Here is a 12,563-nt window from a genome sequence, read left to right on the forward strand (position 1 = left end):
TTAACACACAAGCCTGTTTGAAATCGCTGCACCAGAGAAGCCGTACATCTTCTTACCCAGCATGTGGACTTTCTCAGTCATATTTTAACAAAGAAGGACAGGGACAACATGGGGTTCAAAACAAATGTAAGTTTATTAATCTTTACAATCCATACTCCTCAATCCATAATCTTTATGACCCATAAAAGTATATTAAGCATCCTTTTTGGACAAGCCTTTAGTTTGTATTTTTAATTTGACACAAGACAAAACGGGTTAAAACTATGAGGCTTATGAAAACATCCAACACACAGCACCCAGCAAAAAAAAAAAAAAAAAATCTTCCTCGTTTCTCTTCTTCTGGAAGAGGAAATCGATTGGCCACAGATGTAACTACTGCTCATCATTTCCATCCCGGCAAACAATCCCTCCATTTTTACGATCATAGAGGAGAGGAGAGAGAGAGAGAGAGAGAGAGAGAGAGAGAGAGACGGGGCGTGGGTTGGAGAGCGGTCATGAGGGCCGGCGTATGCATCGCATTAGCAGCACAGAGACACATGACAGGAGACGGAAGAAAATAAACCAGTGAAGAAACACACAAAAAAAAAAAAAAAACCCAAGGCATTAGGGTTGTTACTGACGTCTCATCATCCAGAAGGGGAAAAACATAATTTCAGCTCAGACGGACAGGCACGTGTCTCTGATAGCAACAGGCAGAGGACATCGCAGTTAATGCCAGTACACCGTGACAAAACATGAACTATTACCGCCTTGTAGAATATTCTTTCTCTTTTGATACGTTTTTTGGGTAAACAAACCACAAAGCGCTGCCTGTTGGAGCCCAGACCAACAGCATGTACATTCCTGAGAGGACACTAACTCACTAAACTGAAGACGGGCTGACCTTGTCATTCTGGTGACTGGCTTCTTGTTCTTTACATGGGTCAACATGCGTATCACTGAAACCTAAATGAAACCTGCAATTAAAGATTTCCCAGTTTCCCCTCTCAGGCCACAGAGTCACACTAATAAAACACAGTTATGTTAAATATTACATTGCTCTCTTGGGTTTCTACTTGACATCCATGTTCACAGCATGTGGAGTCCATACTAATCAATCAATCAATACAGTGTGTCCATGCGACCCTCCGCAGCCTCGTCCAGGTGTGTGTGTGTGTGTCTTCTCTCTCATCAGCAGCAGTTGGATTTCCTCTTGCTGGGTTTGCGTTCGTCGTCTGTGATCCCTGGATGGAAGCACATTAAAAAGGCACATTTTACATTTTAGGCACTTAGCTGAGGCTTGTATCCATAGCAACAATGAGCGCTACAGTGGAATAAGCTTAAATTCCTTGATTACCAACATTAAAAGCAATAGTAAGAAGTGCGAGAGCCAGACTGTAGATATTCCTGTCATGTTCATATCATTGGTGTTATGTGAAAACCTTGTAACTCTATTTTTGGTGATTTTCATGTTTTAACTTCAACTGAAGGATCACACATTCCTCCGTGGGTTGAGAAAACATCCCAACAAACCCTTTCAAAACTCAAATTGGATTATTAGATAAACTCAAAAATCAACCTGAAAACAAGGCTGTTTTTCTTCCTGAAATCCTTGGAGACTTTTTGCAGATGTGAGGTTTTCACCCGACAGCGGCAAAATGTAAAAGGGGAACTAATGGGACGAACAAACGAGTCAATGAAATATTTGGGAATGTGATGCTGCCAAATAATGAGACGTTTTCGGGGCGAACTGACTCACTGATAATGTCGCCGACATGCCTGGATCCATTTTTCTCAAGCTCTGACAGAACGTTGGCCTCGAAGGTGAGAGACGCCACGCGGAAGAAGAAGTTCTTGATCCCGTCTCCTGGCAGAATAAAGAGGGAAGAAAGCAGAAGATGAATAAATGATACAGAGAGAGGACTGGAGAAGAGGAATAAAAGGGTGAAGGAATGATAACTGACAGTGAATGTGGGGATTTACGCGTCTAAATATGTTGTGTGTGTGTGTGTGTGTGTGTGTGTGTGTGTGTGTTTGACTCCCACCTGACTTGGCGGACACAGCCCAGTATTCAGCTTTGATTTCCTCAGACAGTCTGATGGCTTCCTGCTCTAAGTTGGCCAACTGTTCAGGAGACTGGAGAGAGAGAGAGAGAGAGAGAGAAAGAGAGGGAGAGAGGGAGGGAGAGAGAGAGAGGGAAAGAGAGGGAGAGAGAGAGAGAGAGAGAGAGAGAGAGAGGGAGGGAGAGAGGGAGAGAAGAGAGGGAGAGAGAGAGAGGCAGTGAATGAGAATAAGAGAGGTAAGTGGAGAACAAGCTACATTGTCGTATACTGAAAGAAAAAGAAAAACAACACTTGGGGAAAAAACAAAACTGAACCAACACTATCTTGACTACTTGTAAAACTAAATGAAAATGAAAATGGGTGAAATGTTTTCAGTTTTCAGTTCTTTGTTTACTTGCTTGGGAATTTCTAGATATTCTTACTGAATGCTAACTGAAACTGCATATATATGATTTTTTATTGTTTTTTTTTGTTTTTATTTATTGTTTGTATTACACATTACATGCTGCAAATATATACAAAATACCTGTTCTGAACTTTAAAAATATCACCCCTACCAAAAATACTAAATAAAAACTAAACAAAAACATAACATTTGAAACCAACTACCAACTACATTAAAGCTTCCAAACCTACACTGAAAACTAAACTAATACTGAACTGAAATTGAAAAAAAAAGGGAAAAAGCCACCCACACTGAGGTCCTTCTTGGTGCCGACAAGGAACAGTAACACACTGGATGGGTCATTCTCCTTCATAGCATCCTCCAGCCACTGCCTGCACACACACACACACACACACACACACACACACACACACACACACACACACACACACAGGTGACTTTTCATGGCACTCGAATGGCATAATCATAAGATAATTAGAGCTGCAACGATTAATCGATTAATCGATTAGTTGTCAACTATTAAATTAATTGCCAACTATTTTGATAATCGATTCATCGGTTTGAGTAATTTTTTAAGAAAAATAAGTCAAAATTCTCTGATTCCAGCTTCTTAAATGTGAATATTTTCTGGTTTCTTTACTCCTTCTTTGGGTTGTGGGTAAACACTGATCAACATTTTTCACCATTTTCTCACATTTTATAGACCAAACAACTAATCGATTAATCGAGAAAATAATCGACAGATTAATCGACAATGAAAATAATCGTTAGTTGCAGCCCTAAAGATAATTATGAAATATTCCTTACCTGGCATGAGTTAAAGAGCCAGAGCTGCTTAAATCAAACACCACTATGATGGCTGGAGAGACAGAAACACACACACACACATTTTGGAGAAAAGTAATACAAAGTCATGAGGATGTGTTTGTTTGTGTTTTGCCCACATACAGGAAGATGACTCGTCTATTTTAGTCAAATAAGATAGTAACATAGAGATTAAACCAAAATCACCTTGTGCTCCTCTGTAATATGTAGAGGCGATGCACTTGAACCGCTCCTGACCTGCTGTGTCCCACCTGAAACGGTGAGATTAGATCAGATTAGATGAAATCTGAATGAAACCTTAATGATGGAAGGGAAGAAAGAGAGAAAAACAGAAAAGAGAGTTTAAGGATCCTGTCATGTCCAACATCCATGATGGTTGTTTTAACAAAACATTAGGTACAGCAATGAATGCAGAGTGTGCAGAATGCTGGGCATAGTGGCAACAAGATATTAGGCCACTGTCAACAATTATCAACCTAACTTTATCAAGAAAGCTGTAGAGGAAGAAGAAGAAGAAGAAGAAGAAGAAGAAGAAGAAGAAGAAGAAGAAGAAGAAGAAGAAGAAGAAGAAGAAGAAAAGTAGGTGGATGAGAAGGAACATGAGGAAGAATGAGGAGCAAAAAGACAAAAACCAAAGGAGGAGAAAGGGAGTTTTTGCCAGTGAAAGAGTGGAACCTTGTTATGAAGCATACAGAGGTTTACCGACTTGTTTTGTGTGTTCATCCCATCACCAGCTACACTTTCCTATGCAGTCTGTCCCTCTGTGAATTTACTTTCCTATTACTTTAATTGTACACTTACATTTAACAGGCACACACTTAGAGTTGTTGCTACTTGAGCCAAAAAACACAAAAAATCTAATGGATGATAATGATAAATGATGTCAGGAGCAGAATATCTGAGAGGCCTCAAAGACAAATACTTCGGAAAGATTGAGAAAGATGAACTGGCTTCAAATAAATTAATAGTGCAACTCTCACCATGACTGCAGCCAGCATACTGAAGGCTAAATGTGCAATTATAGGCACAATTTAATTAGTAGACGTCCAAAACAGCAAGCTTAAAAGGATTATCATCCTAATCATCGTGGCTGGGATGTTAATTTAGAGCAGCTCATCATTATCTAATCAAACAATTTCTGGTAGATACAGTTCATTCAGTGCAGCTTTGAAATGTGGATCCTTTGAAGCCGAGTTATGAATCGGCTGCCATCACCCATGAGCACATGATTTGATTTGTTTATGACTGAATCTCTGGATTGAATGTGTCTGTGAGAATTAAATAAACTTACAGCTGCAAACTGAAGGGAACCCCAAGCACCTCGAAACGCTCCATCTCAAAATCCACCCCTATGGTCGCCTTGTAGTTCTTATCAAACGCACCCTTGCAGAACCTTAAAGGAATCCAGGACAGGAGAGAGAGAGAGAGAGAGAGAGAGAGATAAAGAGACAGACAGAGAGAGAGCAACTGTAATGATGTAATGACCATTTTGAAAATCGTATCATGTCTGTGTTAGTTAATGTTATTTATGGTTGTGGAATTCAAGGCAAAGAATTTGGAGGAGGGCAGCGGAGATACAGAACAGTGTGTATGTGGTAAGTAATTACACATTAGACAAGTAAAACAAATAATCACAGGTTTAGCTTGTCATCATAGTCTTGTGCTCCCCTTGTGCTCCCCAACTGAGAGCTGTAATCCACAGAGATCTAATGAAGACATAAACTCCATTTTCCTTTCCTTATCCCACTGTATCAACCTGGCAGTCTGCATTAAGCAAGTGTTGCGCAAACCACTCAGTCAAACCACTAATGATGATTTGGATCACAGACTGAAAAGTAGCATTGATTTAACTAGAGGGATAGACCTTTCCTGTGACCTTTTTTCCTGTGTCATAACCTTGTGCACAGGTTGATTGTATGGATACTGTTGTCAGTCCCGTATGTTTTCATGTGGTGCAACGGTAGTCCCTTATTGTTTTACATGCCAAATTCATATCGTCACTGTCGGGTGAGAAAGTCCAAGTCTTAAGTCCAATTTTGGTGATTTTCACATGTTAATTTCAGCTGGATCATATGGGATGAGAAAATTCTAGTTCAAGTCAGGCTGAGGGCGAATGCTGGCGAGTGGCTGCCTGTGCCCGGCGACCCAGTGATCATTCAAAACACAACCATGACACTCCAACTAATCCAGTTCATCATGATGTCTTCCTTACCTGCTGATCAGACAGGTTTTCCCAACTGCAACATCACCCACTACAATCACCTTGGCGATGTTAAAACTGGGAACACAAAAAAACAAAAGTTAATTTAAACACTGATGCAATAGGGCAAGAGTGTGTATGTATGTGTGTGTGTGTGTGTGTGTCGGGGGTGTCTTACTCCACTGTCTTCTGTGTTTGGCACATAGCCTTCACCTGTGGATGGAAAACATCTTTGGTGTGTAGAGCTGCATTTGGACTAAAACACTGAGAAAGAGAAGGGACAGAAAGAGGGAGACTGTCAAAAAAAAAAAGGCTGTTGAAAGAAACAAATGTAGAAAAATCATATTGAAAACACAGGGAGAGAGAGGGTTTGGTGAGGTTTACCAGAGCTACAAAGGACACTTCAAACTTTGTTCGCATACATCACATTTCACATTACACTAACTGACCAGCGGTTTGTAATCACTAATGTCTCATCAGCCCTATTTATGCGACTCTGCAGCAGTCTGCTATAAGCAAAACAAAGAGTTCCATTTAAGGAAAAAGACCACAAATAACCACATATACAGGCATCATTATCTGTCCCCATATTACAGATACCAGAATGCTAATACTGTTAGATGTTGTAATTGTGTTATAGAGAATGTGTGTGTGTGTGTGTGTGTGTGTGTGTGTGTGTGTTCTTGTATTCCTGTATTGAGAAGAAAATGTCCTCACAAGGAAAGAAAGATGAGGAAAATCCTACAAACTGAGGACATTTTGCTGGTCCTCATTTCTTCAAGGGGCTAGTTTAGGATTAGGGTTAGGATTTGGGTTTAGCGTTAAGATTAGGTTTAGGGTTAAGGTTTGAGCTAGGGGTTAAGGAATGAATGTAGTCAATGAAGGTCCTCACAAGTATAGTAATACAAATGTATGTGTGTGTGTGTGTGCTTAAACTTCACCTTTGGGAGCTGAGTAATGATCCGATCTTTTTTCACAGGTGGCAACATGCTCCTGGCTGAATGCACACACACATGCACACAATGCAACACACACTCCTTCAAACTGCCGTGCTCACTATAACAACCAACACACATTCATTCAAGAAGCACACACACACTTTTCCTCTGCTTCCTCTCTCACACACACACACATGAAAAGTAACACAGCTCTTTCCACAAATCCCAGAATTGACACAATTGTGTTTTATAGGTTTCCCTGGAAGAGAGAAAATGTTGAAGAGTTAAAATGGAGGTTTCAGTCAATACAGAGGCTCTAGTAAATCATAATGGTGATTTATTATTTACAGAGGAGACACACAATGCAACGTCCTGCACAATATTTGCTCTGCCATCTGCTGTACGTTGTCAGACAGGAACAGTAAAACACTAAACAATGTCTCTCTGGTAACCACACAGTCCCTGATAAGCAAGCTTGGAAAATGCAAGCTATTTAGGCTAATGGATGTCCAGTTGAATCTGACTGGTTAGAAAACTATATGAAGTAAGAAACATGTTTTCCAAAGTGACATAATATTCATTAAATTGTAGCCCTACATTTAAGAAAGGTTTAGTTGACACAGTCTGTCTTAGCAAATAAAGGATGGAACAGAGTAGTAAAAGAAACTGGCAGAAATTGGTATATAAAACATTCTGTTTCTCAAAGCAGCCCATGTGCGTTTGGTTTAAATATAATGTATCAAAAATCAAATTTGACATCTTTACCTGAAACTTCGGAAGGGTGAAATGTTGTAGAAAGTATATTCCGGGTTTGTGACGAGGAAAGGATGCCAGGGCAAAATCCAGAACAAATGACACACAGCAACAAACTGAGTCGCCAGAGAGCCGAGAGACGGACAACCTCGGACAATTATGGGTCTGCAAACTCTGCTTGCAGTTGGTGCGGAGAATAACTTGTCGACCAGCGCCTCCCTGTGGCCGCTTTGGATTTATCCAATTAACAAATTGAATAAATGTCAATCAACAGAGCCTAATTAATGTAAAAGGTTGTTGCTGATCTGATGGCATTGGTGTGATGTGCTACATTGATTATTATTATTTATTTATTTTTTCAGTAATGGTTAAGAGATTGTTGTAATAGTCTTGATGATGGCATGCAGGCAGTATACACTGATTCTAACTTACAGCCAACCTGAAAGAGGACCCCCAAATTGATCTAGGCTACATTAAACGATTGAGGTGTATTTTACTAGATTTTGTCCCACTGAACCCCACCTGAAAAGATTTTTGTAGTTTTGTATTTGTAGTATGATTTACTGTAGAATTAGGCTGGTCTATTCAGAAGGAGGAGAGCTAATGGGACAGTGAAAGCTATAGTCAAAACAGTCATGCGCATACTTTTTCTCATTCAAATTTAATCTTGAATAATTTATTGGTCTCATCTTTGAGAACAGCATCCAACTCATTTCAGTATTGGGAGGTAGGAATAGACGGTTTTGATGTACGTTTATGTAATTTTTTTGGCATTAAGTAATACAAACGTGTTTTTATTTCTGTTTTTTTTTTTTGTAAAGCATAGTCTATATTAACTTTTTTGTTTTTTTTACAGTTGACAAGGGGTAGGAATCAAAGGGACGGAAAAGCTAACCAGCTATGTTCAGAGAAAGCATCATGAGATTACAAAAATGTGAGATAAGACTTAAGTTTTTTTTTTATTTGATTCAACTGAATTGATAATATGACTGCGTTTTCACTTCCACACGATGAAATGACAGTTTGAATTGACGTTTTTTGTGCGTTTTTGATTAGCAGTTAGTGACGTTGTTCAGATCCGCCGTGACGCTTTATTCCCGCGACGGTCAGGTATAGATACTCTGCCGGCCTCGTTACTGCTCTTTTGAGTTCGTCTGTCGTCCATGCAACTCCCTCCAGAGGTAATACTCAGGATGGTATCAATATTTAGTGGATGTAGCTCCTGGATATCGCCTGTAAAAATAATACAACACGTCAGTTGAACGCTGGTGTGTAGTTTATTGGTGAAACGATGTCGTTGCAAACATGCTGCAGGAGCAACTAGTCTTTAGCTAACTATGTCCGGTTAGCATGATCACGATGGGCCTCAAGCCGCCACGTGGAGAAGAGCATGGAGGACAGGAGGAAAGGTGAAAAACGTGGATAAGGTGGGTTACTTTATATCATTTAAGTGTATCACCAGTATTTGCGTTGTTTACTGTGAAGGTTCAGGTAGTTTCTTCCAGTTTAAACTTTTATTTTTCTCAACAACACCGCGAAGATGTTCAGGTGTTCAGACTGTCCCAACCGATACTCCAATCAGCAGCTGCTGTGAAAGCTCCTTTTTTAAATCATAAATGTCTACTTTCCACAGGAGTTGATTTCCATCCCGCTGCATCCCAACGGTCTGCACGAGCTCAATTGATGCAGTATAATGAAGGCAACGCCTGTCGATGGATGTTCTTCGGAGGTGAGTTAAAGTACTAATAACTTTCTGAAGGTTGTAATGCAGTTGTCAATGATGAAAACCTTGAGTAGGAAGTGCCGTCCGATGCGACAACTGACGATGTTTCTTGCACACTTTCTGAGTCTAGAGCTGCACTAGGTTCTCTGTGGTCTTAACACATTATCCAGTTAACGTTACACATAAGTTACTGATTGTTTTTTTGTTTTGTTTTTTTGTTTTGAACAGGTCAGAATCTGCCTAATGAAGCTGACTGAAAATCCAGTCTGCAGAGGTGGGTTCAATGTACACTATTAAACAGGAAAGCTTAAAACTATAACCAAGTGTGTTGATGAAACCTAAACTAAATAGCTGGAATTACCGGCAGATTGCTTAGTGGTGACTCTTGGTTTTCTGAACATTACATATCATATGATATGATTATACTCACCTTTCCCTATCAGATGGAAAGGACTAAATCGGTGTTCACTCCTCACCATCTTGTTCTGTTTTCCTCTGTATAGTGGTTAACTGCTGAGTAACACTGACCCAGTATGAGACACAATGCAGCTGCTGGCAACCTGGTGCATGAATGGCAGGTGAGTTCATATTGTGTTTTCATTATCTTAAATGGAGCTTCCTCAGTGATGAAAACGGTGAATAGGAAGTGCCGTCCGATGCGACAACTGACGATGTATGATCCACTTTTCTGAGTCTTGAAAGTTGCTCATGATTCTTCTTTTGAATTTGGTCATCCACTTCTGTCACTGTTCTAACGTCTGTGTTTTTCCTTTTTAAGGTGGCAATCAGCATTGCATATATTCCCATGTTGGCTGACTGAAGAGGATTCAGTTTGCACAGGTGAATTTGCAGTGTAGTCTGTTCTAAAAATGACAACAGTCTACTTTTGTTGTGATGAAATCTAAACTGAAATAGCTGGAATTACCGGCAGATTGTTCAGTGGTGACTCTCGGTTTTCTGAACATAAGACGGCAATGACGTCTTGCCCTCTCAAATGAACCGAATCAGTGCTAGCTTTTAAAAATCTTATGTTTCTCTAGGTTGACAAATTTCTTCTGCTGGACTGCAGTGGGTACAACTACAGACTTGCTGAAAACTTGGTGCTTGTAAGGCAGGTAAGTTCATGTGGATTCTTAACTATTCTTTCTTCAAGGAATCGACAAATAAGCTTTTTGATCAGCTCACCTTTGTATGTAGTGGACCACACAAGCTCTCTCTGCATTATCTTAAAACTTAACCCAGTTTCTCTGATTAAAAGTTGCATCTGATTAATCTAACACTGTAGTGTGACAAGTCCTGAACACTTGAGGTTCTGGCACTCTTCTTGCACAGTGATGAGTTGGTCAAAACACTTAATTGCCAAAAAAGTAGATGTGTTTTTTTGTAAAGCTTTGTCTGTGATGAAAACCTTGAATAGGAAGTGCCGTCCGATGCGACAACTGACGATTGTTTATAATTCACTTTTCTGAGTCTTCAAAGCTATACTTGGTAGAGCTGGATATCAACATCTCTCTGTAGCTACTCTGAAATATTTGTCTTTTTTTTTTTAAAATTAAAGGTGTGACTCGTCCCAGCATTTGATCCTGTCTTAAGTCTGCTGGCGAGGATCGCATTGACACAGGTAAATTTGAACTCTAGTCTATGAAAATAGCAGCCGTCCACTGTTGTTGTGATGAAGCCTAAACTGAAATAGCTGGAATTACCGGCAGATTGTTCAGTGGTGACTCTCGGTTTTCTGAACATTAGGTGGCAGCAACCTGCTGTAGCCTATTCTCGCATGAAATGAAGTTTTACAAGTCTTCTCTTTGTTCTTCACAGGTGGATCAAATGGTCTGTAGTGACGTTGCTACTCACTATGCTGGCCAGTTTTAGATGGTAAGACAGCCATGTGGTCAAATGCATGATTGTTCACTAGAAAGCAGAATATTAATACAGCAATGACAGACAGTCCTTCAGCTGGAGGACCAGATTCAGGCTCCTGTGTTGGCAAGCATCCACCTGCTGAAATGTAATTCAGAAAGACACTAAAACCCTACAAACTACAGATGTGCCATTCTGTATCTGTGGCTGCACTCATTTGATAAGATGATCCGCATGTGAAAATTCAGTTGTTGCAGCAGCAAATGGCAATAAGCTACAGCGAAGATGCTCATTTTCTAGAGAACAAGGTTCCTACACATGTATGGAAAGAGTCCTAGCAAGAAGCATTGACAGATTGAGTTGTGACTTGGTTTTGAGCCATCCAGTATTTTGCTTTAAGAATAGCTCAACAAAAACTCTTGTTTAAATCACATGAGTTTTTGTTGAGCTTCCAACACAATCCAATGGACCATTTCTAGACCCTCTGATCTGAATAATGAGGCTCCTCTTTTCTGATGGAAACATGATGAAATCTAAACTGAAAACAGCTGGAATTACCGGCAGATTGTTCAGTGGTGACTTTCGGTTTTCTGAGCCATCAGTTTTAGCCTCAGTGTCATTGAATTAGATTAGGTTTGAATGCATTATGTGGGTGTAATATTTAAGATCTAAACTTGTCCTCTCTTTTCTACAGATGGCCAGATGAAAGTGGATTCTCGTGGACACTTGTCTGAAGATGGACATTTTGAAAGTTTCAGCTTGTTTAAAATGTGTGCAATAAAAACAATGTCAATTAACAAAGACCACACTGATTAATGATTACAAAAAAGATGCGTTTTAGCTTTTACACACACACACACACCCACCAACCAGTGACTTTTAGTAACTATCCAGCCCGGTTTGAATAATATGAAGGGGAACTTGAAGAATGATAAATTTGATTTAGAATGATTCTCTGATGGAAACTAGTGTATGAGTTGGTCTGATGTCACTCTTCCCCCTTTTTCTGCTAGAGCAGCTACAGGCATCAGTGTAACATCTCCAATTGGACTATTTACTTTATTTTCTATGTATTTTAAATCTTTTAGTGTGGTACAACCCTTACGGGGTGAGACTACATAGCTTCAGGCATTATATACTGAACAAAAATATAAACGCAACACTTATTTTTGCTCCCAATTTTCATGAGTTAAAATAAAAGATCAAGAATTTTTCTATGCACACAAAAGGCTTATTTCTCTCAATTTTTTTTCACAAATTTGTTTAAATCCATGTTAGTGAGCACTTCTCCTTTGCCAAGATAATCCATCCACCTGACAGGTGTGGCATATCAAGATGCTGATTAAACGGCATGATTATTGCACAGGTGTGCCTTGGGCTGGTCACAATAAAAGGCCACTCTAAAATGTGCAGTTTTTATCACGCAACACAATGCCACAAGTTTTGAGGGAGTGTGCAATTTGCATGCTGACTGCAGGAATGTCCACCACAGCTCATGTTGCAGCATGATAATGCACCCATGTTGCAAGGATCTGTACACAATTCCTGGAAGCTGAAAACATCCCAGTTCTTGCACGGCCTGCATACTCACCAGACATGTCACCCATTGAGCATGTTTGGGACGCTCTGGATTGGCGTGTACGACAGCGTGTTCCGATTCCTGCCAATATCCAGCAACTTCTCACAGCCATTGAAGAGGAGTGGACCGACACTCCACAGGCCACAATCAACAACCTGATCAACTCTATGTGAAGGAGATGTGTCGCACTGCATGAGGCAAATGGTGGTCACACCAGATACTGACTGGTTTTCAAAA

The 12,563-nt window shown here is 40.0% G+C and overlaps 1 protein-coding gene, 1 long non-coding RNA gene and 7 other non-coding genes across 9 annotated transcripts; 8 read left to right on the forward strand and 1 right to left on the reverse strand.

The window, feature by feature from the left end:
* Positions 1 to 1,053: 1,053 nt before the first annotated feature.
* LOC139920395 (ras-related protein Rab-34-like) lies at positions 1,054 to 6,462 on the reverse strand. Its single transcript, XM_071910403.2, has 10 exons — positions 6,415 to 6,462; positions 5,652 to 5,737; positions 5,486 to 5,551; positions 4,565 to 4,666; positions 3,460 to 3,524; positions 3,256 to 3,307; positions 2,738 to 2,819; positions 2,025 to 2,115; positions 1,739 to 1,846; positions 1,054 to 1,223 (listed from the first exon to the last, which is right to left on the reverse strand). The coding sequence occupies exons 1-10, from the start codon at positions 6,460 to 6,462 to the stop codon at positions 1,171 to 1,173; spliced, it is 753 nt and encodes a 250-aa protein (XP_071766504.1). The 3' UTR covers positions 1,054 to 1,170.
* A 1,862-nt stretch (positions 6,463 to 8,324) lies between these two features.
* LOC139920410 (uncharacterized) lies at positions 8,325 to 11,548 on the forward strand. The gene is made up of 9 exons (XR_011785037.2): positions 8,325 to 8,591; positions 8,798 to 8,893; positions 9,116 to 9,161; positions 9,391 to 9,465; positions 9,666 to 9,727; positions 9,928 to 10,002; positions 10,446 to 10,508; positions 10,706 to 10,762; positions 11,442 to 11,548. It is a non-coding gene; the product is annotated as an uncharacterized LOC139920410 (long non-coding RNA).
* LOC139920425 (small nucleolar RNA SNORD49) lies at positions 8,938 to 9,013 on the forward strand. The gene has a single exon (XR_011785039.1). It is a non-coding gene; the product is annotated as a small nucleolar RNA SNORD49 (small nucleolar RNA).
* On the forward strand, positions 9,214 to 9,286 carry LOC139920429 (small nucleolar RNA SNORD65). The gene has a single exon (XR_011785043.1). It is a non-coding gene; the product is annotated as a small nucleolar RNA SNORD65 (small nucleolar RNA).
* On the forward strand, positions 9,507 to 9,581 carry LOC139920430 (small nucleolar RNA SNORD49). Its single transcript, XR_011785044.1, has one exon. It is a non-coding gene; the product is annotated as a small nucleolar RNA SNORD49 (small nucleolar RNA).
* LOC139920426 (small nucleolar RNA SNORD65) lies at positions 9,777 to 9,850 on the forward strand. The gene has a single exon (XR_011785040.1). It is a non-coding gene; the product is annotated as a small nucleolar RNA SNORD65 (small nucleolar RNA).
* On the forward strand, positions 10,281 to 10,358 carry LOC139920433 (small nucleolar RNA SNORD49). Its single transcript, XR_011785045.1, has one exon. It is a non-coding gene; the product is annotated as a small nucleolar RNA SNORD49 (small nucleolar RNA).
* Positions 10,555 to 10,628, forward strand: LOC139920428 (small nucleolar RNA SNORD65). Its single transcript, XR_011785042.2, has one exon. It is a non-coding gene; the product is annotated as a small nucleolar RNA SNORD65 (small nucleolar RNA).
* Positions 11,269 to 11,343, forward strand: LOC139920427 (small nucleolar RNA SNORD65). The gene has a single exon (XR_011785041.1). It is a non-coding gene; the product is annotated as a small nucleolar RNA SNORD65 (small nucleolar RNA).
* Positions 11,549 to 12,563: the final 1,015 nt, after the last annotated feature.

This window comes from Centroberyx gerrardi, chromosome 11, assembly GCF_048128805.1.
Source record: "Centroberyx gerrardi isolate f3 chromosome 11, fCenGer3.hap1.cur.20231027, whole genome shotgun sequence".
NCBI lineage: Eukaryota > Metazoa > Chordata > Actinopteri > Beryciformes > Berycidae > Centroberyx > Centroberyx gerrardi.

Bases quoted from the DNA above. Each gene is read 5' to 3' on its own strand.
- LOC139920395 (XM_071910403.2), bottom strand. From the start codon at position 6,462: ATGTTGCCACCTGTGAAAAAAGATCGGATCATTACTCAGCTCCCAAAG. The intron at 2,116-2,737 runs GTGGGTGGCTTT...CTCTCTCTCCAG, and splicing joins GCACCAAGAAGGACCTCAGT to TCTCCTGAACAGTTGGCCAA. The intron at 1,847-2,024 runs GTGGGAGTCAAA...TTATTCTGCCAG, and splicing joins GGCTGTGTCCGCCAAGTCAG to GAGACGGGATCAAGAACTTC.